Source organism: Diceros bicornis, chromosome 1, assembly GCF_020826845.1.
Source record: "Diceros bicornis minor isolate mBicDic1 chromosome 1, mDicBic1.mat.cur, whole genome shotgun sequence".
Lineage (NCBI taxonomy): Eukaryota > Metazoa > Chordata > Mammalia > Perissodactyla > Rhinocerotidae > Diceros > Diceros bicornis.
In genome coordinates, this window is record NC_080740.1 from 21,275,424 (window position 1) to 21,300,758 (window position 25,335).

The 25,335-nt window shown below is 37.3% G+C and overlaps 2 protein-coding genes across 4 annotated transcripts in view; one reads left to right on the forward strand and one right to left on the reverse strand.

Moving 5' to 3' along the window:
* Positions 1-7,028, reverse strand: part of SKIC3 (SKI3 subunit of superkiller complex) — a 77,688-nt gene extending 70,660 nt beyond the window's left edge. The window contains exons 1-2 of one of the 3 annotated variants that reach the window (XM_058532622.1): positions 6,970-6,988; positions 2,157-2,228 (exon numbers count right to left, since the gene is read on the reverse strand). The gene's annotated coding sequence lies outside the window, so the exon portion shown is untranslated. The other 2 variants (XM_058532805.1, XM_058532716.1) reach the window with 2 other exon arrangements.
* A 211-nt stretch (positions 7,029-7,239) lies between these two features.
* The window catches only part of ARSK (arylsulfatase family member K), a 51,309-nt gene continuing 33,213 nt past the window's right edge, over positions 7,240-25,335 (forward strand). The window contains exons 1-3 of the mRNA XM_058532952.1: positions 7,240-7,478; positions 15,520-15,649; positions 21,544-21,703. Coding sequence (XP_058388935.1) covers positions 7,341-7,478; positions 15,520-15,649; positions 21,544-21,703 — 428 coding nt within the window. The 5' untranslated portion in view covers positions 7,240-7,340. The remainder of the gene's footprint in view (positions 7,479-15,519; positions 15,650-21,543; positions 21,704-25,335) is intronic.

Below are 25,335 nucleotides of genomic sequence, written 5' to 3' on the forward strand. Positions count from 1 at the left end.
AGCAGCAAACACGGAGCTGTTAAATGCTTCTAAGTAAAGTAAGTGATTTTTAAAGATCACTAGAGACAAACTCCATTCTTCTTTTGGTGACCAATTCTAATGTTCAATACCCTTCCATATCCCTATGTCTCCATATGTAATCGCAATTACTCTTGCTGCAGTGGAATCCTCTGTTCTTCTCTTATTATTGCTTCCTCATTTGATTTGGCATTTAGCATAATATGCTAGCACTGAGGTCCTCTCTCTTTACCTGATATATATCAGTTTCAAGAGGTTAGCTAATTTTTAAAAAGACAAAATAATCTGCCACTTTCTAGCCCTGAAGATTTATTCCTCCTTTTGGGAAGTGCAGTGGAGAAGGAGAGGCTCATTCACTAATTTTCTTTTTTTTTTTTTTTTTTGAGGAGATCAGCGCTGTGCTACCATCTGCCAATCCTCCTCTTTTTTTGCTGAGGAAGACTGGCCCTGGGCTAACATCCATGCCCATCTTCCTCCACTCTATATGGGACACCGCCACAGCATGGCTTGACAAGCAGTGCGTCGGTGGGCGCCCGGGATCCGAACCTGCGAACCCCGGGCTGCCACAGCGGAGGGTGCGCTCTTAACCTCTTGCGCCACCGGGCAGGCCCGTCATTCACTAATTTTCTAAACAAAGCTTTACTGAGCACGATCTACTAGGTACCATCAAACCCATTTCCTTTCACAGAGTAAAAATCTACTACCCAAAATGATTCCCTGTAACCCACAGTCCTCTATTTGGGATACTCCCTCTATTCCAAGCATTTCCAACACTTCAAAGAAAAATCTAGCTCTCTTACAACTGTCTTTAATATTCCTCCACAGCCCCACACATTTTCCCCTTATACCTCTAGTCCCATTTTTTTCTCCGCAATCTCACTGACTTTTTTAAATAAGAGCATTCATTCTGCACATTTTCACTCAATGAGTTTTTCTTCTACCAATCTAAAAGGGTTTTTACTCAATGTATCGAGCACAAAATGTAGCAACAACTGCACTTTAAAAAAGTTAGAGGGGCCGGCCCGGTGTCGCAAGCAGTTAAGAGCGCGTGCTCCTCTGCGGTGGCCAGGGGTTCACCGGTTCGGATCCCAGGCGCGCACCAAAGCACCGCTTGGCAAGCCATGCTGTGGCGGCGTCCCATATAAAGTGGAGGCAGATGGGCACGGATGTTAGCCCAGGGCCAGTCTTCCCCAGGAAAAAAAAAAAAAAGAGGATTGGCAGATGTTAGCACAGGGCTAATCTTCTTCACACACACAAAAAAAGTTAGAAAGTGACAACCATGCCAAAAAGACAATGATATACCTCAAAACTAAACTATACAGGTAGATGAACTGATATGTCCTACACACCCCAGCTAAAGCTATGGAACCTGAAGCTAGATTCGGTTGTGCAGATACAAAGATTTCACGAAGCAATAACAACAATAATAAATAATAGGAATAATAATGACAACGGAATTACAGAAAAGCAAAAAACGATACCTTTAAATCTACAGATCTTCCTCAACTTATGATGAGGTTACATCCCAATAAACCCATTATAAGTTGAAAATACCATTAAGTCGAAAATGCATTTAATACACCTAACCTACCAAACATCATAGCTTAGCCTAGCCTACCTTAAACGTGCTCAGAACACTTACATGAGCCTACAGTTGGGCAAAATCATCTAATACAAAGCCTATTTTATAATAAAGTGTTGAGCATCTCATGTAATTTATTAACTACTGTACTGAAAGTGAAAAACAGAACAGTTGTTCTGAATGGTTGTAAGGGTATCAGTTGTTTACCCTCACGATCGCGTGGCTGACTGAGCTGCGGCTTGCTGCCCAGCATCACGAGAGAGTACTATACCCCATATCGCTAGCCCAGGAAAAGACCAAAATTCAAAATCTGAAGTACGGTTTCTACTAAATGCGTATCGCTTTCATACTATCGTAAAGTTGAAAAATCATAAGTCAAACCATCAGAAGTCGGGATGACCTATAATAACAAAAGCCTAAAGGTATTTTGTGATGACCTATAATCTGGCATAATAACCCACACCATTAAATCTTTCCTCTGAAAAGAATTGGTAAAAACAATCATTAAGTAAAAGTAGACTTCAATTACCTATTATTTAGCATTCTAGACACTTACCTTTTACCTACTATCACTACCTTTATCTTCTTTTTGAATTGATTTTTAGATTGTTCCTTAACCGTTATCCATCTAAATTATGTAAAATATGAGACAGTTAGGCACATAAAAAGGATGACATACACAACCCAAAACCTACTGAATTTTTTAACACATCAGAATCAGGTTCAACTTTCATAATTCATAATTTAAAACATGAGAAATAATTATGTACAATTTTTCATCTTTTTTCTTTCCCAAGAGACACTCATCTTAATCTCCAAATTTCCAATTTGGTCTAAACATGTCTAAACATAGCCTCAGGTGATAAAAGGAACTTCCATAAGCAATCAGAAAGATTCTGAAAAAACATTCCAGAAACTCAAAATACACTAACTTCACTATAAAAAACTGAGCCAAAAGAGTGATTACCTACTTCTATGTGATTTTATTTTGAATCTAGGACAATTAAGGGCATGTATTTACTCCCAATTTGCAGCCTAACGACACTAAAGTGAACTTTGTTCTAAGCCACATAGAGAATTATAAATATGTAAAAAAGTTGTGCACATCATGCAACTAGATTAGTTTGTACTTTAATGAAAATAGAGAAAACTTTTTTAAAATGTCAAAAATCCACGTAAATAGCCATCTGAAATATTAACACAAATTCTACACGACTACAAATTCTACGTATCTTTTGATGGCATCCCTGGAATGGATTCTGTCAAACAAAATTAATCTTTGTTGAACGCTTCAAGGAGAGAATTGAGGCGGTTTTGAAAAACTGAATAAAGTTAAAAAAAAAAAAACCACACTATTTTAGAACTAGGAAACGAACAAAATTTCGGTGGAGCAGGTGGGAATGAACAAGAAATGAAAAGTGAGTTTACTGAACTAAAACACGTACTGGCAATAAACTTAAATAGGATGGTTAGTTCCAAAGAAAAGGGTCTTACTGGTAAGAAAAGAAAGTCTTGTGATCCAAACAACGTTTAGGAAAGTAAAATAAAAGTTAAAAAAAGGGATGAGGAGGTAAAATAAGAGTTAAAACCTGACTCTCCATTTCACTAACTTCTTTAAAGCCCCATCCAGCTACACTTGATTCCCCCCCACAACCTAATTTTAATTTATTACTCAGTCCTTTAGCTCTATTCTTACAAAATACCCCAGATTTTGTCAGTCCCTCCATTCTGCCATATCCACCCACCAAGCCAAGACTTAACCTGTTTGAGAAGGGGCTTAAGAATCAGCAGGATCTGAGTTCAAGTCCCATTAGACCTTGGGCACCTTACTCACTACCCCGAGCCTATGTCCTCACTGGTAAAGTGAGGATCACTCACCTGACATGTACATAGATGGAGTGCATGCACACAGTATCTATTACTTCTCCTTATCTACTCCTTATCTACTCCCACCCTCTCAATCAACTTCACTACTTTTTTTTTCCATTCCTAACCCACAGTGGTTATTACATACTTTCTCTACACATTTAAAATCTCCAACCCCCTCTGTCCTTGATGTCTCAAGAAGTAGTCTTCTTGCCTATGTTCCTCAAAGGATGGCTATCATCAAACACAAGTATCCTCTTCAAATCAGTGACTACATGAACACTACTAGACTAAAGCCTGCAGCAGAGACCACTCCCTCCTCAGAACCACTGAAGCATTTATTAGCTGAGCTATTCACCTGCAACTTAACAGATGCTTTTTATTGTTCTATATAAAGGTGTCCTGTTTCCCAGGTCAAAAAGCCCCAAATAAAGGCAATATATCTTCAGTCTTCCTTACATATCCAACACTTATTGAGTACTACGATCTTCCAGCTTTCAAAGCCTACCAAAAACATTTAGCTTTTAGTTTCCCCACTATTGAAAGGCAGTAATTCTCAATTTGCTACAGTGAGAAGGGAAGACTCTCCTTTTCAATATTAGCTCACATTACCTTTTTCACCACGCCCCAGCACTTTCCACATCTACACCTTTACCTCTCCCATTCATCCTGTCCATTCTTACTTCTTTCTACTCAAATGCTAGATCTAATTCAAGGCCAAATTCAAGTGTCAAGCATAAAGTCTTCTCAGACAAATCTCACACTAATCTGAACTTACAACACTTATTATCTATACCAATATTTCCAAAAATGTATTCCAAGGAATATTAACATGCTTAAGGGTTTTAATATATGACCTAGTAATTTTGTGAATACTGAACATCATATATATCACTCTTTTAAAGTCACAATGTATATTAGCATTTTAAAGGCTGAGACGTCCTATAGCAAAGACCCAAAAATGGTTTATCCCAGCAACACTGAAACTTACGTTATTATGGAAAGTTTATTTCGATGAACATCAATTAACATTTTGAAGCACATTGGCATTCTCCGAAGTACAATTTGGGATTTTTTGGTTTTTGTTTGGCAATTAACTGTAGTTTTTGACACCTTTTATACTGTTATTCAATTTACAGGTATATGTGTGGTTTCCTACAACTAGACTGGAAGTTCCTTAGGAGCAAAGACTACTTCTGTCACCATGTTTTATTTCCTAGTATCTGGTTCAACAAATATTCACAGATTCACAGCAGGTGAAGACAATACTGAATTTATTCCACGTAATCGCTAACTGCACACTTAGCCTCCTTTTCTTAAGGCAGAATATAGGGCTGCTGGTATTTTGGACATTAAAAGAACTATAAAGACCAAAACCTAAACCAAGACTTCCAATTGAAGACTTTTCTGAACCACAGAGTTAAGCATTTCACTAAAGCAAGCAATCACTAACGTACAAATCTTTCACTGATGACTTAAACATACACGTAATGGAGCACCTACCCTCACTGCAACACACATATGCATACATATACACACACAGAGATGCACACATATACCCTGAAAGGACCTTTTCTGATAGGATAAGTTACTGATTAGCAGAAATGATTTATGTCTAGAAAAGACCAATCAAAATAATGAAGAAACCTGAAATTATATAATAACTAGCTGAAAGAACTGGGCAAGATCGGGGAGGGGGGGAATGATGAGGAGGGAGGTGAGAAGGGTTGTTGAAATGGAGAGATTATTCATGTAAAAGTGAAGAAAAATGGACCAATGAATGGTTAAAAGGCTGACTTCAGCTCAAATAAGAACTTTTGATAAATAGACCTGTACAAATGTGGAAGGAGTTGCTAAAAGGAAGTGTGATTCCCATCATTGGAGATGAAAAAGCACAGACTGGACAATCCACTTGGCAGGAATGTTGTAGGACAAACGACAACATTCAGATGAGATGTAGGATGTCAGATGAGATGTAGGACTAGAAGCCTCTTAGATTCTTCCTGTGCTATATGTCTGGGGCCCTAGAATATCAACCTTGCTCCAACCCACTGCAGTACCTGCTTCCATTAACACTGTCAAGGGGAGAGAGAAAAAGAAAAAGATGTGTTCCTGTCACCCTGACTGGGAATTCACAATACATGTCCTGTGAAAACAAGGCCATAGAGAGTAAACACAGTTCACAGACTCAGTACTATGCCACAGATAAAGTTAAATACATTTTTTATGAATCTAAACATCAGTCAACATCGTTTCTACGGTAAAATGTGTTGTATGTTCCAAATTAACTCAAAACAAAATTCTGAAACATAACCTCTTCATGAGGGAGTATACCTGTATTACCTTCCATGCTGTACTATTATTTCACTTTTGTTTCCCTAGAGTGTAAGTTCCTTATGGACAGGGACTACTGTTTATATATTCGTATGCTCCCATAGATCTTCAGCACGCTGCTTGATTAACAATTCTGCTTCATTAATAGAGATTAAGCTCAATAGGATGTCATGAGATTTTGTAATTAACTAGTGACAGAGTTTTGCAGTAAACGAGGGCACAGACTATTCAAATTCAGGTCCTATTCAGACTGACTCCCTGTGTAATCTTGGAAAAGTCATTTAACCTGTTCAAGCCTCAGTTTTCCAATCTGCAAAATGGTGAAAGCGAGGATTATGGAAAACATTCCATGTAAAAGTACCTGGCACACAGTAGGTGCTCAATAAATGTTTAGTATAATGCTCAGCACATAATAAATGCTATGTGAATATTAAATAAATAAGGTCTGTCCTTTATTACAATTATTTTATGTAAAAAACACTGTCAGATATTAGCATTAAGAGTTGATTTTACATTAAATAAGTACTACAACTCCTCCTTTTCCTTTCAAAATATTAAAACGACTAATGTGATGCGCAAATTATACACCTGAAACTATAATAATGAAATTAGGACTTTGGCTCCGAGATAGAAATCGGCTTCTTCCATACATCTCCAAAGGAGTTGAACAGTCAAGAGGGACCAGTGATTTTTCCGCAGCAAAACCGTGGTATTCTGAACCTACGTCAATTAACGGAACACGTCACACAGCCCAACATTTCTTCCTCCGAGAGCCTGTTGGGTTTCTCTCCTTTGCACTCTGACAGCAAGGTACACCCAAGCTTCTCCCCGCCTAGAACCTGAAACTTGATTTACTAGGCCCCGCTCCTCACCGCACCGGAGCACAATAAATCCTTACCGCACGGGCAAAGCGGGGAATAAAACGAGGCAGACTAGAAATTTCCTTGGGATAAGGTATTCGAGGGGTCCCACGGTATCCACATCACACTTGAGACAGTTCAGCCAGAGGCCCCACAAAGAACGGCCCGATCCAACTAAGTGACAGCCGCGGCGCCACCTCATCATCGCCCAGTTCAGGGTCTCGCGTAACAGCCACACTTGCTCGGCGCAAAACGAGCAGCCCCGGTCCCTAATCCTTTCTCACTCTAGGTACCATTTCAACCTCTTACCGACTCCAACTTCTGCAAAAGCGACAGCGACAAGAACCCACCTGGGACAGACGCTTCTCCTACAAACGCCAAGTCTGGAGCCAGAGCGCATGCGCATTTCCCTGGCATCGCCCACGTGACTGACAGTGACCCGGCGGGGGGGGGAGGGGAGTTCGCTCGGTATTTGATTAAAAGGTCTTGTGAGTTTAGGCAGGCGATTCCTCCTTTGCGCATGTGCTCACTCCAAGCCTGACGGGAGTTGTAGTTCTGCTGGTGAAGTGCTATGAGGAAACCAAACTGTGAACTCTGAGATCCCTGCCCTCCTCTTCCCTGATAGAGGAAAGGGGCAGACTCAACGCCTAGCGGCTGGCGTCTCAAAACCGTTACACGCGATGCTGCTGCTGTGGGAGTTGGTGGTCGCAGCCTCGGCGCTGGCGACTCCAGCTCCCGGGGCAGCTGTGCAAAGGCGGGGAGCAGCTCAGGCTTGGCCCGATGCGCCTAACGTGGTGCTAGTTGTGAGCGACTCCTTCGTAAGTACCGAGAGGCAGGGGAGGGGGCCCCGCGCTGCAGACCCGGGACCGGCCCACAGCCTTTCCTGTGCTGCAGGTTTGGGGAGCAAAGTCTGAGACTTTCAAACATGTTTCACCCCGATGCAAAGTAAGAAATGCATTTTATCTTGAGGCCCTGAATACACACACGTACATCACATAGATATGCATATAATACATATAAAACAATACCTTAGTAAATAAAATGCACTCTGATAGCGTCTTTGCAAATCTTTTTTTTTTATTGCTGGCCTCGACCCACTAAATTATTTTATCACTACTAATGAACTTTAAGTCCATACCCCTGTTTGATTCAGTTGTAAGGAAAAATGACATTTTGCTTCTCCATAAAAGCGTGTTAGCTTTCCAGCGGTTATTTCCCAGTTCCCCTCAAGTTTGCAGGAATTAATGTTTGGGTGAAAAGTGAAGAAAATTAACTCTATTTTTATTACCCAAGTATCTGATAATCCTGTTAGCGCTGATTTAAATGCGTTAGTTAATATAATTTGATCCACTCCAGCATATTCTAGAAGAATTGTGTGTGTGCTCTTGTTTAATCCCAACTTGAATAGTTGTGGGAACTTTCCCAAGCGATTAACCAGAAGAATACTAGTATCAACATTACCTGATACTTTGAGTATTAACCATGATTTAAAAACTACTACTTGGGCAAATGTTTGGTTACTAATTATAATATTAGTTTATTATCACTGGGTGTTGCTGTGGTCACATAGATTGTTGGTGTTAAGCACGTGACACCAAAGAGTAATCAGTATCATGTATTGCCTTTCTCATAGATTAACCCATGATGAAAGTTAGGTAATCTGGATATGCCCATAGGATTTGTTGAGCATATTACTTACAGTAATCTTCATGAGTATCTAAACTTAGATCACAGGCAATATTGGAGAGTAACATGAAAGAGGTTGGGGAGTGCTCTGAGATCAAAGGGAAGGGAAGGAAGCAGGATTGTGCAGAGAACGAAGCTGAATTTTGTTGCTGTCTCAGTGGAGGCCTCCGCTGACCTTATGGGTAGTTCTTAAACTGGTATGAGCTTTGAACTGTTTCCAGTTGGGGTGATGGGACCAGGCCTTTGTACCCTCCTGTTGGATGGCCATTAGTTGTGGGCTTCTCCCAGAATGGGGCATGATCTTGGGCAAGGCAACTCTCTTCAGCAGAGGCAATCTTTCATTCCTAAAAGGGAATCTGTGTGGTGCATCACAACATCCTGGAAACTTCCAAAGATGATTGAAAAACAGTAGTCTCCCTTTACCCGCGGTTTCGCTGTCTGCAGTTTCAGTTACCCACGGTCAACCACGGTCCAAAAATATTAAATGAAAAATTCCAGAAATAAACAATTTATAAGTTTTAAATTGCTTGCCGTTCTGAGTAGCATGATGAAATCACAGGCATTCTGCTTCCCCGCCCAGGACACGCATGATCCCTTTATCCAGCATATCTGAGCTGTATATGCTACCGGCCCGTTAGTCACTTAGTAGCAGTCTCAGTTATCGGATTGACTGGCTCGATATCGCAGTACTTGTGTTCAAGTAACCCTTATTTTACTTAATAAAGGCCACAAAGCACAAGAGTAGTGATGCTGGCGATTCGGATACGCCAAAGAGAAGCCGTGAAGTGCTTCTTTTAAGTAAAAAGGTGAAAGTTCTAGATATAATAAGGAAAGAAAGCGTATGCTGAGGTTGCTAAGATCTATAGTAACTTTTATTACAGTAGATTGTTATAATTGCTCTATTTTATTATTAGTTATTGTTGTTAAACTCTTACTGTGCCTAATTTATAAATTAACCTTTATCATAGGTAGGTATGTTTAGAAAAAAACATATTGTGTATAGAGTTAGGTACTATCCATGGTTTTAGGTGTCCACTGGAGGTCTTGGAACATATCCCCGGCAGATAAGGGGGGGACTACTGTATTTGGTTTGTAATTTTTTTAGTATAGTCTAAATACATAGATTTTTATGTATTTGTGTATATAAATACATAAATATGGTGTGCAGACCAATATCTCTTATAAATATAGAAGCAAAGATCCTGAACAAAATACTAGCAAATCAAATTCAGAAATATATAAAAAGGATTGTACACTATGACCAAGTGGGATTTATCCCTAGAATGTAAGTTGGATTTAATATGTGAAAATCAGTTAATGCAATACACCATGTTAATTGAATAAAGGGCAAAAACTACATTAACATCTCAATAGATGCAGAAAGAGCATTTGACAAAATTCAACAATGCTTCATGATAAAAGCACTCCACCAACTAGAAATAGAAGAGAATTTCCCCAGTCTGATAAAGGGTATCTGCAAAAAAGCCACAGCTAGTAGTATACTTACCTGTAAATAACTGAAAAATTTCTCCCAAAGATCAGGAACAAGTTAAGGGATATCTGTTCTCATGATGTCTATTCAGCATTGTACTGGTGGTTCTAGCCAGAGAATTAGATAAGAAAATGAAATGACGCATCCAGATTAGAAAGAAAGAAGTAAAACTATCTCTATTTATGGGTAACATAATCTTGTATATAGAAAATACTTAGGGACTCCACTAAAAAAGTATTGGAACTAATAAGTTAGTTTAGCAAGGCTGCAGGATATAAAATCAATATATAAAAATCAATTGTATTTCTATACACTTGATTGATGAACAAACTGAAAATAAAATTAAGAACACAATTCCATTTAAAATAGCATCAGGGCCAGCCCTGTGGCGTAGCGGTTAAGTGTGCGTGCTCCGCTACTGGCAGCCTGGGTTCGGATCCTGGGCATGCACCAACGCACCGCTTGTCAGGCCATGCTGTGGCGGGGTCCCACATAAAGTGGAAGAAGATGGGCATGGATGTTAGCTCAGGGCCAGTCTTCCTCAGCAAAAAGAAGAGGATTGGCATGGATGTTAGCTCAGGGCTGATGTTCCTCACAAAAAATAAGTAAATAAAAAAAATAAAATACATCAAAAAGAATGAAATACTTGTAAATAAATCTAACCGAAGAAGTGTAATTCTTATACTCTGAAAACTATAAAACATTGTTGAAAAAAATTAAAGAACACCTAAATAAATGGAAAGACGTCCCATGTTTCTGGATCAGATGATTTAATATTGTTAATATAGTAATAATCACCAAAATGATCTACAGATTCAATGCAATCTCTATAAAAATCCCTATGACATTTTTGCAGAAATAGAAAAACCCATCCTAAAATTCATATGGAAATTCAAGGGGACCAGAACAGCCGAGACAATCTTGTAAAAGAACAAAGTTGGAGGACTTAAACTTTCTAATTTCAAAACTTACTACAAACTGTAGTAATCGAGATAATGTGTTACTGGAATAAGGATAGATAGACATATAGATCAATGGAATAGAATTAAAAGTACAGAGATAAACTCTCACATTTATAGTCAATTGATTTTCAGCAACGGTGCCAAGACCATTTAATAGGGAAAGAACAGTCTTTTCAACAAATAGTGCCGGGAAAACTGAATATCCACATGCAAAAGAATGAAGTTGGACTCTGCCTCACACCATTTTCAAAAATTAACTCAAAATGAATCGATGATTCAAACATAAAAGCTAAAACTATAAAACTCGTAGAAGAAAACATAGAGGCAAATCTTTGTGACCTTGGATTAGGCAATTAAAAAATGGGCAAAAGATCTGAACAGACAGTTCGCCAAAGAAGATAAACAAATGGCCAATAAGCACATCAAAAGATACTCAACATCATTAATTATTAGGGAAATGCAAATCAAAACCACAGTAAGACACCAATTTACACCTGCTAAGACAGCTGTAATCAAAAAGATACAATAACCAGAGTTGGCAAGGGTATGGGGGAATTGTAATCCTCATACACTACTGGTGGAAATGTAAAGTTGTGCAGCCACTTTGGAAAACAATTCAGCAATTCCTGAAATGGTTAAACATGAGTTACCATATGATCCAGCAATTTCACTTCTAGGTATATATCCAAGAGAAATGAAAACATAGGTCCACACAAAAACTTGTATATGAATATTCATAACAGTATTATATATAATACTGCCAAAAAGTGGAAACAACCCAAATATCCATCCATCAACTGATAAATGGATAGATAAAATTTAGTAATATTATTCAACAATAAAAAATAAATGCAGTATTCATACATGCTGCAATATAGATGAACCTAGAAGTCATTATGCTAAATGGAAAAAGCTAATCACAAAGGACCACATATTGTGTATGATTCTATTTATAAGAAATGTCCAGAGAAAGCAAGTCTACAGAGACAGAGAGTAGAGACAGAAGGATTAGCAATTGCCTAAGGTTTGGGGGAATGGGAGGATTAGAGGGTGATGGTTAAGGAGTGCAAGGTTTCTTTTTGGGATGATGAGAATATTCTAAAATCGATTGTGGTGATGGTTGCATGACTCTCTGAATATATTAAAAACCACTTAATTGTACACATTGAATGGGTGAGTTGTATGGTATGTGGATTAGATCTTAATAAACCCATTTTTGAAAAAGAGAAAATAAGCACTTGTACTTGGGTCTCAAAGGACATACACATCTTCTTCGCCTCCCTCCTCCCACCCCCGCACCTGCTTTGGTTTTAGATTTAGTGAGGTTTTAGGAGTGGATGGTGGAGACAGGAATGTATACCATAGAGTCTAGTGAGAATCTCATTCAGTCTAATAGACAGATCTGAGAAGAATGCTATTCGTGGTGATAACAGAGCAGACAGTTCAAGTTACTGTTACGTTCTTTCATTAGATTGATGTCTTGACATCTAAACTTCACTGGTTTTTCCTGGCCCAGGATAATGAGGAACTGAGTACCAATCATGGTTCTTGAATGAGCAATCCAAATCACAAATTCATATCTACCAAAAGGCTCATCCATCCCAAGGGGGAAAATGCCTGGACCCGTGAGAGTCAAGAATAATAGCAGAATGCAGAAATTAAGGCTATTGGTATTATTTGTCACTTTTATGCAGAAAGCCAATTAATGGGCCTCTTTTTACTTTTCAGATGCCCAGTGTTAGAGTACTTAATTTGTTTGAAACATAGGCATGGCCTTGAGAAAATTGAAATGGGCTGTTAGTAAATTATAGAAGTTATCCTGAAAGCCATTCTGCATGGTTTTCTCTCCCAACTAAATTTGATACAACTGTACTTTGACCTATGACTGACTATCCATTGTAATCCACATTACCATACTATGGAAAACTTACTTTTTCTGTGTTTTTCATCAGCTAGCCATGTTAAGATCCATTTCAGTTCAGAATTATTAGGTGCATCATCTCCCATTGATACCATTATCAGTGGTACCAGTCGTAGCCTATTTTTAAAATTATTTGCTAGTGTGTAAAAACTACAGGAAGTTAAAAACCAAAACTTGTAGAAAATATTTAATATTTTCTCTAATAATATAATTTTGATCCTGATTTAGAGTATTATTGGTATGCTTTTGACATTGAGAATATGTGTATCATAATTTAAATATTTCCTAAGAACCTAATCATATAGAAATCTTGTCATTGATGTACTTAATCCAGGTTTATTAAGCTGTGCAAAAATACACTGTTGAATTTTGAACATATTAAATTTGTCTTTTGTAGACTGAACAGCTCTGGATTAAAGATTCATTTCACTTTATTCCCTAAATATTTATTGAGTGCCTAATATCTCAGGCAGTAATCTTGACATAGACCACCTTTCACAGATTCCGCGTTAGGAACTTCCCCAAATGGGGCAGTTACCCCTCCCCCTCTTGCCATCCCTGTTGCTCTGCACTTTAAAGATTCTTGCTTTCAATATAGATGAAGTCCTCGTACCAGTCATAGAAATGAGTCAAGAAATCACTAACATGGATTTTAATCTGATGCATGAGTTATTGATATGCTGCAGTAGCCATTTGCGGTGGTAATTACGCCAGTTTGAACCTAGCCTGCAGGACTTGGAGTCCAGGCCTCAATATTTGAATTATATAGCATCACAGTGCTTCTGCCATGGACCTGCTACATCCCTCCAACCAGATAAGCCTGAGTGGCTGGGTAGTCTAGATTCCAAGTAGTGGCCACAAATGGTTATTATCCCCCATGTCCCAAAGATAGTAAGAATAAGACATGTAGGCATTTGGGAGTTGTGAGGATAAGTTTCTGAGAGTTTGAATTTATGGGTTTAAAGAAATTCTTATGAGGGGGAGAATATGCACTTTTGTCGTGGGCTTCCCAGCTCATCATTCAGGAATCAGTAGTTATTTGCTAGGCATTCAGTGATTACTCCTGTGGTTGTTTATTTCGACATACAAGCAGGCTCTAATTTTTCTTTAAAAAAGCTGACTTTAATCCCACATTCTCCTCCAGCTAACACTCCATTCTCTAACATCCATCCCATTTTTCTGTTTCCCTTTGCAAAATAACTTCTTAAAAGGTTTTTTTTCACCTCCTATCTCACCTTCCATTCCCTTTTCCCCTTTCTAGTTTAGCTGCCCATCCCTACCACTCCGTTGAAAGTGCTCTTGTCGAGATCACCATCTCCATACTATCATTCCAATGTGCATTTTCTGGCCTTATTTTAGGTACCCTCTGAACACAGCTAACTTTACCTCTTTCTTGACGCACTGTCTTCTCTCAGCTTTCATGAGACTCAGTCTCCTGATATCTTCCTCCCTCACTGGCCATTCTTTCTCAGTTTCGCATGCTGCCTTCTCTTATTTGGGACTTGTCGGGCTTCCACTGCGTTCCTTTCTTTCCTCTCTTTTCACTCTCTCCCTAAAAGATTTAATTCAATCTTACAGGCTTCAATACCATGAATATGCTAAAGACTCCCAAGTTTATTTCACCAGCATAGACTTGTCTGAGCTCCAGATTCCTGTCTGTACCCAACAGCCTTCTTTATATATCCATTTGGAAATCTCAGACATCTCAAGAGTTTATTTATCCTGTACTTTGGATTGGCTCATTTTTAAAACTGTGTTTTTTATTTATAATTATATTGAAAACATATAATAGATATAACTCTAGAACTAGAATATTCTTATTTCTATCTTTTGTCTTTACCAAGTAGAGTTCAATTCCCAATTCAATTCCAAAATGCATATCTGCAACCCACACATCTCTTCTAATCTTCAGGCTCATTTATCTAGCTGCCTAATTGATATCTCCACTTATGTCTTGCAGGTATCTCTAACTTTACATGTCCCTTAAATTATTTGAATGACTGGATCCTTCTCATTCTTTAGGTCTCATACTTCCCAGAGAAACCTCTCCTGTCCACTCTGTCTAAAGTAGGTCTCCCTTGTTATTCTGTGTCTCAGGTTTTTTTCAAAACACGTATCACAATTTATAATTATTCATGGTTTATTTACCAGTGTACTTTTTGCTTTCCCCACTAGACTGTAAGGTTCATGGGCCCAGGGACTCTATTTTATTCACCATTGTATCTCCAGATCTTTCACAGTGCCTGGCACATAGTAAATACTCAGTATTTATTCAATCAGTTCATCATCCACCAAAAGAATTTCCAGGAGGTCCTTTATTTACTATATTCAAATGAATCCAAGTGTAACACTGCGGTGAATTCTCAGTATTATGACCCAGATACTGATAACACTCTCTATGCTTGATTTTATCTTTTTTTTTTTTTTTTTGGTGAGGAAGACCAGCCCTGAGCTAACATCCAATGTCACTCCTCCTCTTTTTGCTGAGGAAGATTGGCCCTGGACTCACCACCGTACGGATCTTCCTCTACTTTATATGGGATGCTGCCACAGCATGGCTTGACAAGCAGTGCATGTGTGCGCACCTGGGATCCGAACCTGCGAACCCCGGGCCGCCGAAGTGGAGTGTGCACACTTAACCGCTGCGCCACCAGGCAGGCCCAATTGATTTTATCTTTTGAGGATTCTTAGGATCATATTGTAGTCTTTTGCTACTTGTGAATTTTATGGTTAAAATTAAAGGAATTAATTTTCTTCTTTGTGATGCAATCAGTGTTGATTAAATTTCTTTATTTCAGGATGGAAGGCTAACATTTTATCCAGGAAGTCAGGTAGTGAAACTTCCTTTTATCAACTTCATGAAAGCACATGGCACTTCCTTTCTGAATGCCTACACAAACTCTCCAATCTGTTGCCCATCACGCGCAGGTATGACCAAGTGTAATATTAATGGAAGAAAGTGGCCACACACTGAAAATATTTTCACAATTTAAAAGAGTATACCCAAAAGTAGGATTGTAAGTCAGATTTGGCACCTAATAAAAAAAAATTTTAATATAAGTTGTGTATGTTTTAAAGTATGCATTGGGTATTGGAGTTACTAGAATTTCTGTTTTTCAAGAGTAGGAATTTTTATCTTCTAAGATGGTGTTTAGTTCATGTGCTTCTGTTTCCTTTCCTTATGATTGGTGACTAAGAATCTTTTGACTGTCCAAGCAGATGAGCTAATACTCATATTTCCTAGAATAGTTCTATTTCCAAGGAAAATTTTTCAGCAGTAGTACAGGAAGTTGGGAGGGGACTTCAGAGTATACCACAAAGTAGTTAGGACTTCTCATATATCAGGGATATCTTAGTTTTTCCATATTATTTCAGATTACGTATTTTATGTCTTTCTCTTCAGTCTCAATTCACTTTATCCCAAATCTAATTGTTCACTTTTATTATAGTTATTTAACAAATAGGCATAGTTTTAATGGCATAATGTCAGTGACATTAGTCATGAATAATTGAGAAATAGGGGGAAACTGTCATTTTTATAATTTCTGTCTCTTGTCTGACAGAGTTCTTTCTTTTTCCTCTGTCTTTCTAATTTATGATTGTTCGCCTCAGAACCCATAAATAGCACCCAGCAATTTGCTTTTGTCTGTAAGTTCCTGACACGATATTCTCTGTGATTTGAGTTCACAGGTTCTTTTGCCTACATTTGCAGCACTATCAACTATATAGTCACCAACAATTAAAGGAAACCTAATATATTATAAATGATATTTCAATGATGAAGGAACAAGTATATTAAAACAGTTTGTTAATTTTATATTCTTTACTGAGCAAGTGGAATGAGCAGTGGACTAGGATGAGGTGATGACCTGGATTCTGATCCTCAACAGGCCGTGTCAAGCAAGTCACTCAGTTTCATTATCTACAAAATGCTGTTATATGCTGTATACCTCACAGGGTTGTTCTGAGCAGCAAATAATGAATGAAAAAGCACTCAATAAACTCAAAAATTTCAAAAATGTTAGGTGATATTTTTCCTAAAAGAAGTATATTTTGAAGAGTTTGAACAAAGAGAAGGAGTAATAGTAAGAAAAACTAACATTTATTGCATACTTCCTGTGTGCCTGGCAATCTGCTAAGTGCCTTACATGTATTAATTTATATAATCCTCATTTTGTAGCTGTTATTATCCACATTTTGCAGATGAAAACTAAAGTACAGAAAGTTTAAGTAACTTGTCAAAAGCCACTCAGTAACTGGCATTATTGGCATTCGAACCCAGGTAATCCTCCATGCTACTCCTCAGAAAGAAAGCATTTTGTAGATGAGAACAGAAAGTTTATACAAACCCACTATGTGTGTACACAGAAATGAGAAAAAGAAAAGAAGGATTTTTTTTTCCTGGTTTTATTGACATGTAATTGACATAAAACATTGTATTAATTTAAGACATACAACATAATGATTTGATATGTGTATATATTGCAAAATGATTATCACAATAAGGTTAGTTAACATCTGTCACCTCACATAGTTAGGAATTTTTTTTCTTATGGTAAGAACTTTTAAGATCTACTCTCTTAGCAACTTGCAAATACACAATACAGTATTAACTATAGTTACACCATGCTGTACATTACATCCCCAGAACTTATTTATCTTATAACTGGAAGTTTGTTTCTTTTCACCAGCATCACCCATTTCTGCCACCCCCTCAACCTCTGCCTCTGGCAACCACCAATCTCTTCTGTTTCCATGAGTTCAGTTTTTTTTAAGACTCCACATATAAGTGAGATCATACAGTTTCTGTCTTTGTCTGACTCATTTCACTTTGCATAATGCCCTCAACGGTCTGTCCATGTTGTCGCAAAAGGAAGGACTTCCTTCTTTTTTATGGCTGAATAATATTCCTCTGTGTGTGTGTGTGTATCTCACATCCATTTTTTTTAATCCATTCATCCATTGATGGACACTTAGGTTGTTTCCATGTCTTGGCTATTGTAAATAATGCTGCAATGAACATGGGGGTGCAGATATCTCCAAGATAGGGATTTCATTTCCTTTGGGTATATACCCAGAAATGAAATTGCTGGATCGTATGGTAGTTCTAGTTGTAATTTTTTGAGGAACCTTCAAATTGTCTTCACCAGTTTACATTCCCACCACCAGTGCATGAGGGTTCTCTTTCTCCACATCTTCACCAACACTTGTTATCTCTTGTCTTTTTGATGATAGCCATTTAAATAGTTGTGAGGTGATATCTCATTGAGGTTTTGATTTGCATTTTCATGATGATTAGTGCTGTTGAGCACCTTTTCATGTACCTGTTGGCAGGTTTCATGTACCTGTTTCTTTATATAGTTTGGCTGTTAACCCATTATCAGATAGTGATTTGCAAATATTTTCTCCCATTCCATAGGTTGCCTTTTCATTTTGTTGATGGTTTCTTTTGCCATGCAGAAGCTTTTTAGTTTGATGTAGTCGCACTTGTTTAATTTTATTTTTGTTGCCTTTGCTTTTGGTGTCAAATCCAAAAAATTATTGTCAAGACCAATGTCAAGGAGCTTACCCCCTATCTTTTCTTCTAGAAGTTTCATGGTTTCACATCTTACATTCAAGTCTTGAATCCATTTTGAGTTGATTTTTGTGTATGGTGTAATAAGGGGTCCAGTTTTCCCAGTGCCATTTACTGAAGAGACTATCCTTTCCCCATTGCATATTCTTGGCTTCTTTGTCATAAATTAATTGACCATGTATGCATGAATTTATTTCTGGGCTCTCTATTCTGTTTTCATCTGTGTCTATTTTTATGCCAGTACCATACTGTTTGATGATTATGGCTTTGTAATATAGTTTGAAATCAGAAGTGTGATGCCTCCAGCTTTGTTCTTCTTTCTCAAGATTGCTTTGGCTATTTGGAGTCTTATGTGATTCCACACAAATTTTAGGATTGTTTGTTCTATTTCTTTGAAAAATGCCATTGGAATTTTGGGAATTACGTTGAATCCATAGATTGCTTGGAGTAGTATGGACATTTTAACAATATTAGTTCTTCCAATCCATGAGCACAGAATCCTTCCATTTATTTGTGTCTTCTTCAGTTTCTTTCATCATGTCAAGATAGTTTTCAGTGTACAGATCTTTCACCTCCTTTGTTAAATTTATCCCTAGGTATTTTATTCTTTTGATGCAATTGTAAATGGGATTGTTTTCTTAATTTCTCTTTCTGATATTGTTAATGTATAGAAATGCAACGGATTTTTATACAATAATTTTGTATCTTGTGGTTTTACCAAATTCATTGATTAGTTCTAACAGTTTTTTGGTAGAGTCTTCAGCATTTTCTATATATAATGTCATGTCATCTGCAAATAGAGACAGTTTTACTTCTTCCTTTCCTATTTGGATGCCTTTTATTTCTTTTTCTTGCCTAATTGCTCTGGCTAGGACTTCCAGGACTATGTCAAATAAGAGTGATGAGAGTGGGCATTCTTGTCTTGTTCCTGATCTTAGAGGTAAAGCTTTCAGCTTTTCATCATTGAATATGATGTTAGCTGCGGGCTTGTTATATATGGCCTTTATTATGTTGAGGTATGTTTTCTGTATACGCAGCTTTTTGAGAGTTTTTATCATAAATGGATGTTGAATTTTGTCAAATGCTTTTTTCTGCATCCACTGAGATGCTCATATGATTTTTATCATTCATTTTGTTAATGTGGTGTATCACATTGATTGACTTGTGGATGAATCATCCTGGCATCCCTAAAATAAATCTTACTTGATCGTGGTGTATGATCCTTTTAACGTATTGTTCAATTTGCTTTGCCAGTATTTTGTTGAGAATTTTTGCATCTGTGTTCATCAGGGATAGTGGCCTGTAATTTTCTTTTCTTATAGTATACCTATTTGGTTTTAGTATCGGGATAATGCTGACCTTGTAAAATGAGTTTGGAAGTGTTCCCTCCTCTTCTATTTTTTGGAAGAGTTTAAGAAGGATTGATATTAAGTCTTCTTTAAATGTTTGGTAGAATTCATCAGTGAAGCAGTCTGTTCCTGGACTTTTGTTTGTTGGGAGATTTTTGATTACTAGTTCAATAACCTTACTCATAATTGGTCTCTTAAGACAGTCTTGGTAGGTTGTATGTTTCTAGGAATTTATCCATTTCTTATAGGTTGTCCAATTTGTTGGCATATACTTGTTCATAGTGATATATTATGATCCTTTGTATTTCTGTGGTATCAGTTGTAACATCTCCTTTTTCATTTCTAATTTTACTTCATTGAGTCTTCTTTTTTTGTTGGTAAGTCTAGCTAAAGGTTTGTCTATTTTGTATATATTTTTCAAAAACCAGCTGTTAGTTTCATTGAGCTTTTCTATTGTCTTTTTAGTCTCTACTTCGTTTATTTCCACTCTGATCTTTGTTATTTCCTTTCTTCTACTAACTTTGAACTTAGTTTGTTCTTTCTTCTAATTTCTTGAGGTATAAAGTTAGATTGTTTGTTTGAACTCTTTCTTTTTTTTTTTTTTGTGAGGAAGATCGGCCCTGAGCTAACATCTGCCCAATCCTCTTCTTTTTGCTGAGGAAGACTGGCCCTGGGCTAACATCCATGCCCATCTTCCTCTACTTTATATGAGATGCCGCCACAGCATGGCTTGCCAAGCGGTGCGTCGGTGCGCACCCAGGATCTGAACCTGCGAACCCTGGGCTGCTGCAGCGGAGCACGCGCACTTAACCGTTTGCGCCACTGGGCCAGACCCTCTGTCTTTTTATTAATACAAGTATTTTTCACTATGAACTTCTCTCTTAGAATTGCTTTTTCTGCATCCTCTTAGTTTTGGTATGTTGTATTTGCATTTTCATTTGTTTCAAGATTTTTTTTATTTCTCTTTTGATTTTTTCTTTGACTCATTGGGTCTTCAGTAGCATGTCATTTAATTTCCATGTATTTGTGAATTTTTCAGTTTTCTTCTTATGTTTGATTTATGATTTCATACTGTTGTGGTCAGAAAAGATGTTTGATATGATTTCAATCTTCTAAAATTTCTTAAGACATGTTTTGTGGCCTAACATATGACCTATCCTAGAGAATTTTCCATGTGCACTGAAGAAGAATGTGTGAATTCTGTTGCTTTTGGATTGAATGTTCTATATATGTCTGTTATGTCCATCTGGTCTAATGTAAGGTTTAAGTCCAGTGTTTCCTTATTGATTTTCTATCTGGATTATCTATCCATTGTTGAAAGTCGGGTATTGAAGTCCCCTAGTATTATTGTATTGCTGTCTATTTCTCCCTTTAGGTCTGTTAATATTTGAAGAACGATTTATTGAATAAACAATCATAGATGTAGAAAATGAGAGAGAAGATATAGTACACTTAAATTTTTTGTGGAAAGCCAGTACAAGGACAAGGAATAGGGAAAATCCTTGAGGATGTTGGGGAAATGAGATCTGTACTTCAATTGACTAACTTGGAAAATTAACCAATAAATACTTAGTGAGTATTTTTATGAATGAAAGAAGACTCGAACATCAGACAGGCTTTACATTCCATTCCAGCTGCATTTACCTTAAGCAATTTAACCTGTAAGCCTTAGAGACTCACCTGTAAAATGGAACTAGTAACTCCTTGCAGAGTTTTCCCCTTGATAAAATGAGGTAACAATCAGAAGTGTTGGGTAAAGCACCTAATGCAGATTGTGACTTATTCCAGAGCATGAGCTCTAAATTAGTAGACTCTCTTCTCTCTTGGAGTAATTGTCTTAATAGTTAAAACAAACTGTTAAGCTTTACACTAATCTCAATTTCTTTTTTATTTTCCAGCAATGTGGAGTGGTCTCTTCACTCACTTAACAGAATCTTGGAATAACTTTAAGGGCCTAGATCCAAATTATACAACATGGATGGATGTCATGAAGAAGCATGGCTACCGGACACAAAAATTTGGAAAACTGGACTATACTTCAGGACATCACTCCATTAGGTAAAAAATAATTCTAATAATTCTAATAGGCTTCCCTCTGCTATAGCACATACATGTACTCTTTTTATTTTTTTATTTTTCCACAAAGGTGAATGTAAACCTCTTAATCCCTCAATTGTGTTAATTTGACTAAAACTTTAGCTTTCTTTAATCTTTTTAAAATATTAAAATTCCCAATATGCTGGTAATTTTGTTTTTCTTAAACATTAAAAGTCTGTAAATAGTGTCTATAAAATTATTTAACCCAATATTTATTTTGATTGAGTTTCCATTATATTATGGCTACTTTATTATTCACTTTATAATCTGTCTAAATATCATAACCTTCTTGCTACTTGCTTTTGTCAGTTCTCTCCAATGTGAGACTATTGTAAACTTTTTTTTTTTTATTTTACTAAGTTCTCAGAAACTAGGCAGCCAAGCATAGTGGACAAGCATAAAGATCTAGAATCAGATTGCCTACTTTTGAATCCCAGTTTCTCTGTCAACTACTAACCTATAGTAGTGTAATCTTGGAAACATTATTTAAGACAACTGAACTTTAATTTCTTTGTTGTGATGATTAAGTGAAATAACATGTGCAGAAAAGAGCTCACATAGCTGGCCTGCGACTACTACCTTTAGAAAGGCCTACTTTCAAGGTGGCCCTTGGCTGAAATCTGGGAACTTGAATTTCAGGAGTGTTCCCTCTATTCCCTAACTGATAAAAGTGGCTTATTGTATATGTAGAGTGTTTGTACAATGTGGTTTATGCTGAACACGTGCTTTCCCTCTGGGAGTCTGGAATTTTGGTATTTGGTAGGCAGAATGTATCTACATGATCAGCACCCAATAGCAACTTGGGTACTGAGTCTCTAATGAGCTTCCCTGATAGCCAACACTTCGTGTGTATTGTCATAGTTCAATGCTGGAGGAATTAAGTGTGTCCTCTGTGACTTCACTTGGAAACTCGTACCTGGTTTCCTCCAGACTTACCTAAGCACCTTTTCCCTTTGCTGATTTTGCTTTGTGTCCTTGCACTGTAATAAATTATAGCCATGAGTACAACTATATGCTGAGTCCTTTGAGTCCTCCTAGCAAACGTGGATGTGATCTTGGGGTCTCTCAATACTTGTGACCCCAGCACAAATATATATTAATACTTTGGAGCAGTACCTCTTGCCTAGTAGGTGCTAATTGAGAGTTATGGTAATGGTAGTAGTGATGATGATAATGATAACAAAAAAATAAATTCAGTAAAAATAATGGTAAGTGTAGTGAGATGAATAGTATTCCCCAAAACTTCATGTCCACCTGGAACTTCAAAATGCAACCTTATTTAGAAATAGATCCTATTTGTAGATGTAATTAGTTAAGAATCTTGAGTTGAAATCATCCTGGATTTAGAGTGAGCCATAAATCCAATGACTAGTGTGCTTTCTAGAAGGCAAAAGGGCACAGACACACAGAGAAGGCAGTGTGAAGACAGAGGCAGAGATTGGAGTGATCGCAGCTACAAGCCAAAGAATCCCAAAGATTGCCAGGAGTTACCAGAGCTGGGAAGAAGCAAGGAAGAATTCTTCCCTGGAGCCTTCAGAGGTAGCTTGACCCTACCCACACTTTGATTTCAGATTTCTAGCCTCCAGAACTGTGAGAGAATCAATCTCTGTTGTTTTAAGCCACCTAGTTTGTAGTAATTTGTTACAGCAGTCCTAGGAAACTAATACAATGAGTTTTGGGTAAACAGATCCTAAAATAACCTAGAATAATCTGAGCATTAATCTTGCTCTTCTGGTTGATGTTAAATTTCTTTCTTGTCTAAAAGATATCAATATTTGAAACCCAGAAGTGATCCTAACACCTCTTACCCACCTCTGTCTTCTAATCCATCTCCAAATGTTGTCAGTACTACTTCTAAAATGTTTCTCCAATTTATTCACTTATCATCATCTCCACCAAACTACTATCATCTCTTGCCTACACTATTGACATGGCCTTCTAATTGGACTCTTGTCTTGTATCTGACCCATTTTCTATAGGCAGCCAGATTAATCTTTTTAAAATATACATCTGATTGAATGACTTACGTGCTTAAAATCCTTCAGTGGTTTTTTTCTCTGCAGGTAGGCTAAAACCCCAAATCCACAAAACCAAATACATGGTTCATAAGATCCATGGTTTATAATTTAGCCCCCTGCTTACTTCCAGTCTCATTTCGTACCACTCTCTCCAACCCTGAGTATGTACCTAGTCTTTTTAAAATTTCTTTAACAAATTTTTTACTACCTCTGGACCATTGCACAAGCTAGTCCCTCTGTGCAAAATGCTCTTCCCCGACTCTGCCTGGCGAAGGTAGCAGAAAGAAAGGGATGGAGGGGAGGTAAAAGTGGTAGAAGGAGCACAGCAGGTTCTGAATCCATCAGAACAGAGTTAGACGCCCAGCTTCCCTGCTTACTATCCTTGCGACCTTGGGCAAGTTACTTCTGTAAGTGTCAGCATTCTTATCTGTAAGCTGGAGTTAATAGTACCCACCTCATTGAATGACTGAGTGTTATATGAGTTAATATAAAAGAGCATTTAAAAGGATTAAGTGAGATAATATAAAGTATTTAACAGGGCCTGGCACAGAGTAAGCATTTAATCAAGGGAAAAGATTGTTGTTATAAAAATGGCTTAACCAGAATTGTAGTTTCATATTTACATAACCCCTTATTTTTCTAAAGTACGTTGCATTACTAATTATTTCATGGAGTCTCACAAATGTCTCTTTAAAATCCTTTTCCTTTTTAGAAAGTAACATTAATCCAAAGCAAGGTACAATTATTCATAGTATCGTATTTGAAATTATTTCCTCTATTTCCTCAATCAATCCAATAATAAAAAGAATCTATGGTTGAACACCTTGTACTCCCTGTATCTATCATTCTGTGTATGAAATGGTTAAAATATGACCTGAATTTTATTCCTCAGTGTGATAATAATTCTTGGAGAACAAGGACCCTGTCTCTTTTTCATTACTTTATCCCCATTGCCGGCATAGGGCCAGTGCATTTTAGGTACACAACTAAATGTTTGTTGAATGAGATCAATGAAAGTTATATTGATCTACCAAAGCTTATTATTTGATAAACGTTGATGTTCTATTTAACCAAGGGTCACAGCACTTGTTAATTATTAGTATTTTGTCTATATGCTCAATTAATAGAGTATATCCTGTTTTTCAGTTTTTTAATGTTTTAAATATTCTTAATTTCAGAAGTTCTTTCTTTCTCGTGTAGAATTCTAAAATCAGTAAAAGGAAAAGAGCCACTTCAGTGTTGATGTTTCAGAGGTCAAAGATGGTTTACAGTATAATTCCTGGGAGCATATTTTCACTTACTCCCCCTCTCACCAGAGCTTAGGAAATTGAAATGAGGATTATTTGTATAAGTGCTGTATGTACCCACACAGTCATTTGGCTGACCGATAGGTCAAGGTTGCTGTTGGGAGCATGTCTGCAAAGGTTATATGAATTATGGCACATTATCTTACAGATTTTTCTGTGCAAGTTTGAAAATGAGTCTCAGAAAAAAAGGTCTCTCAATATCAAACTTCATAAATAGGGGCATTCAGTGTTTTTGATAGACTGACTCTCAAAATCTAAGCCCAAGTTT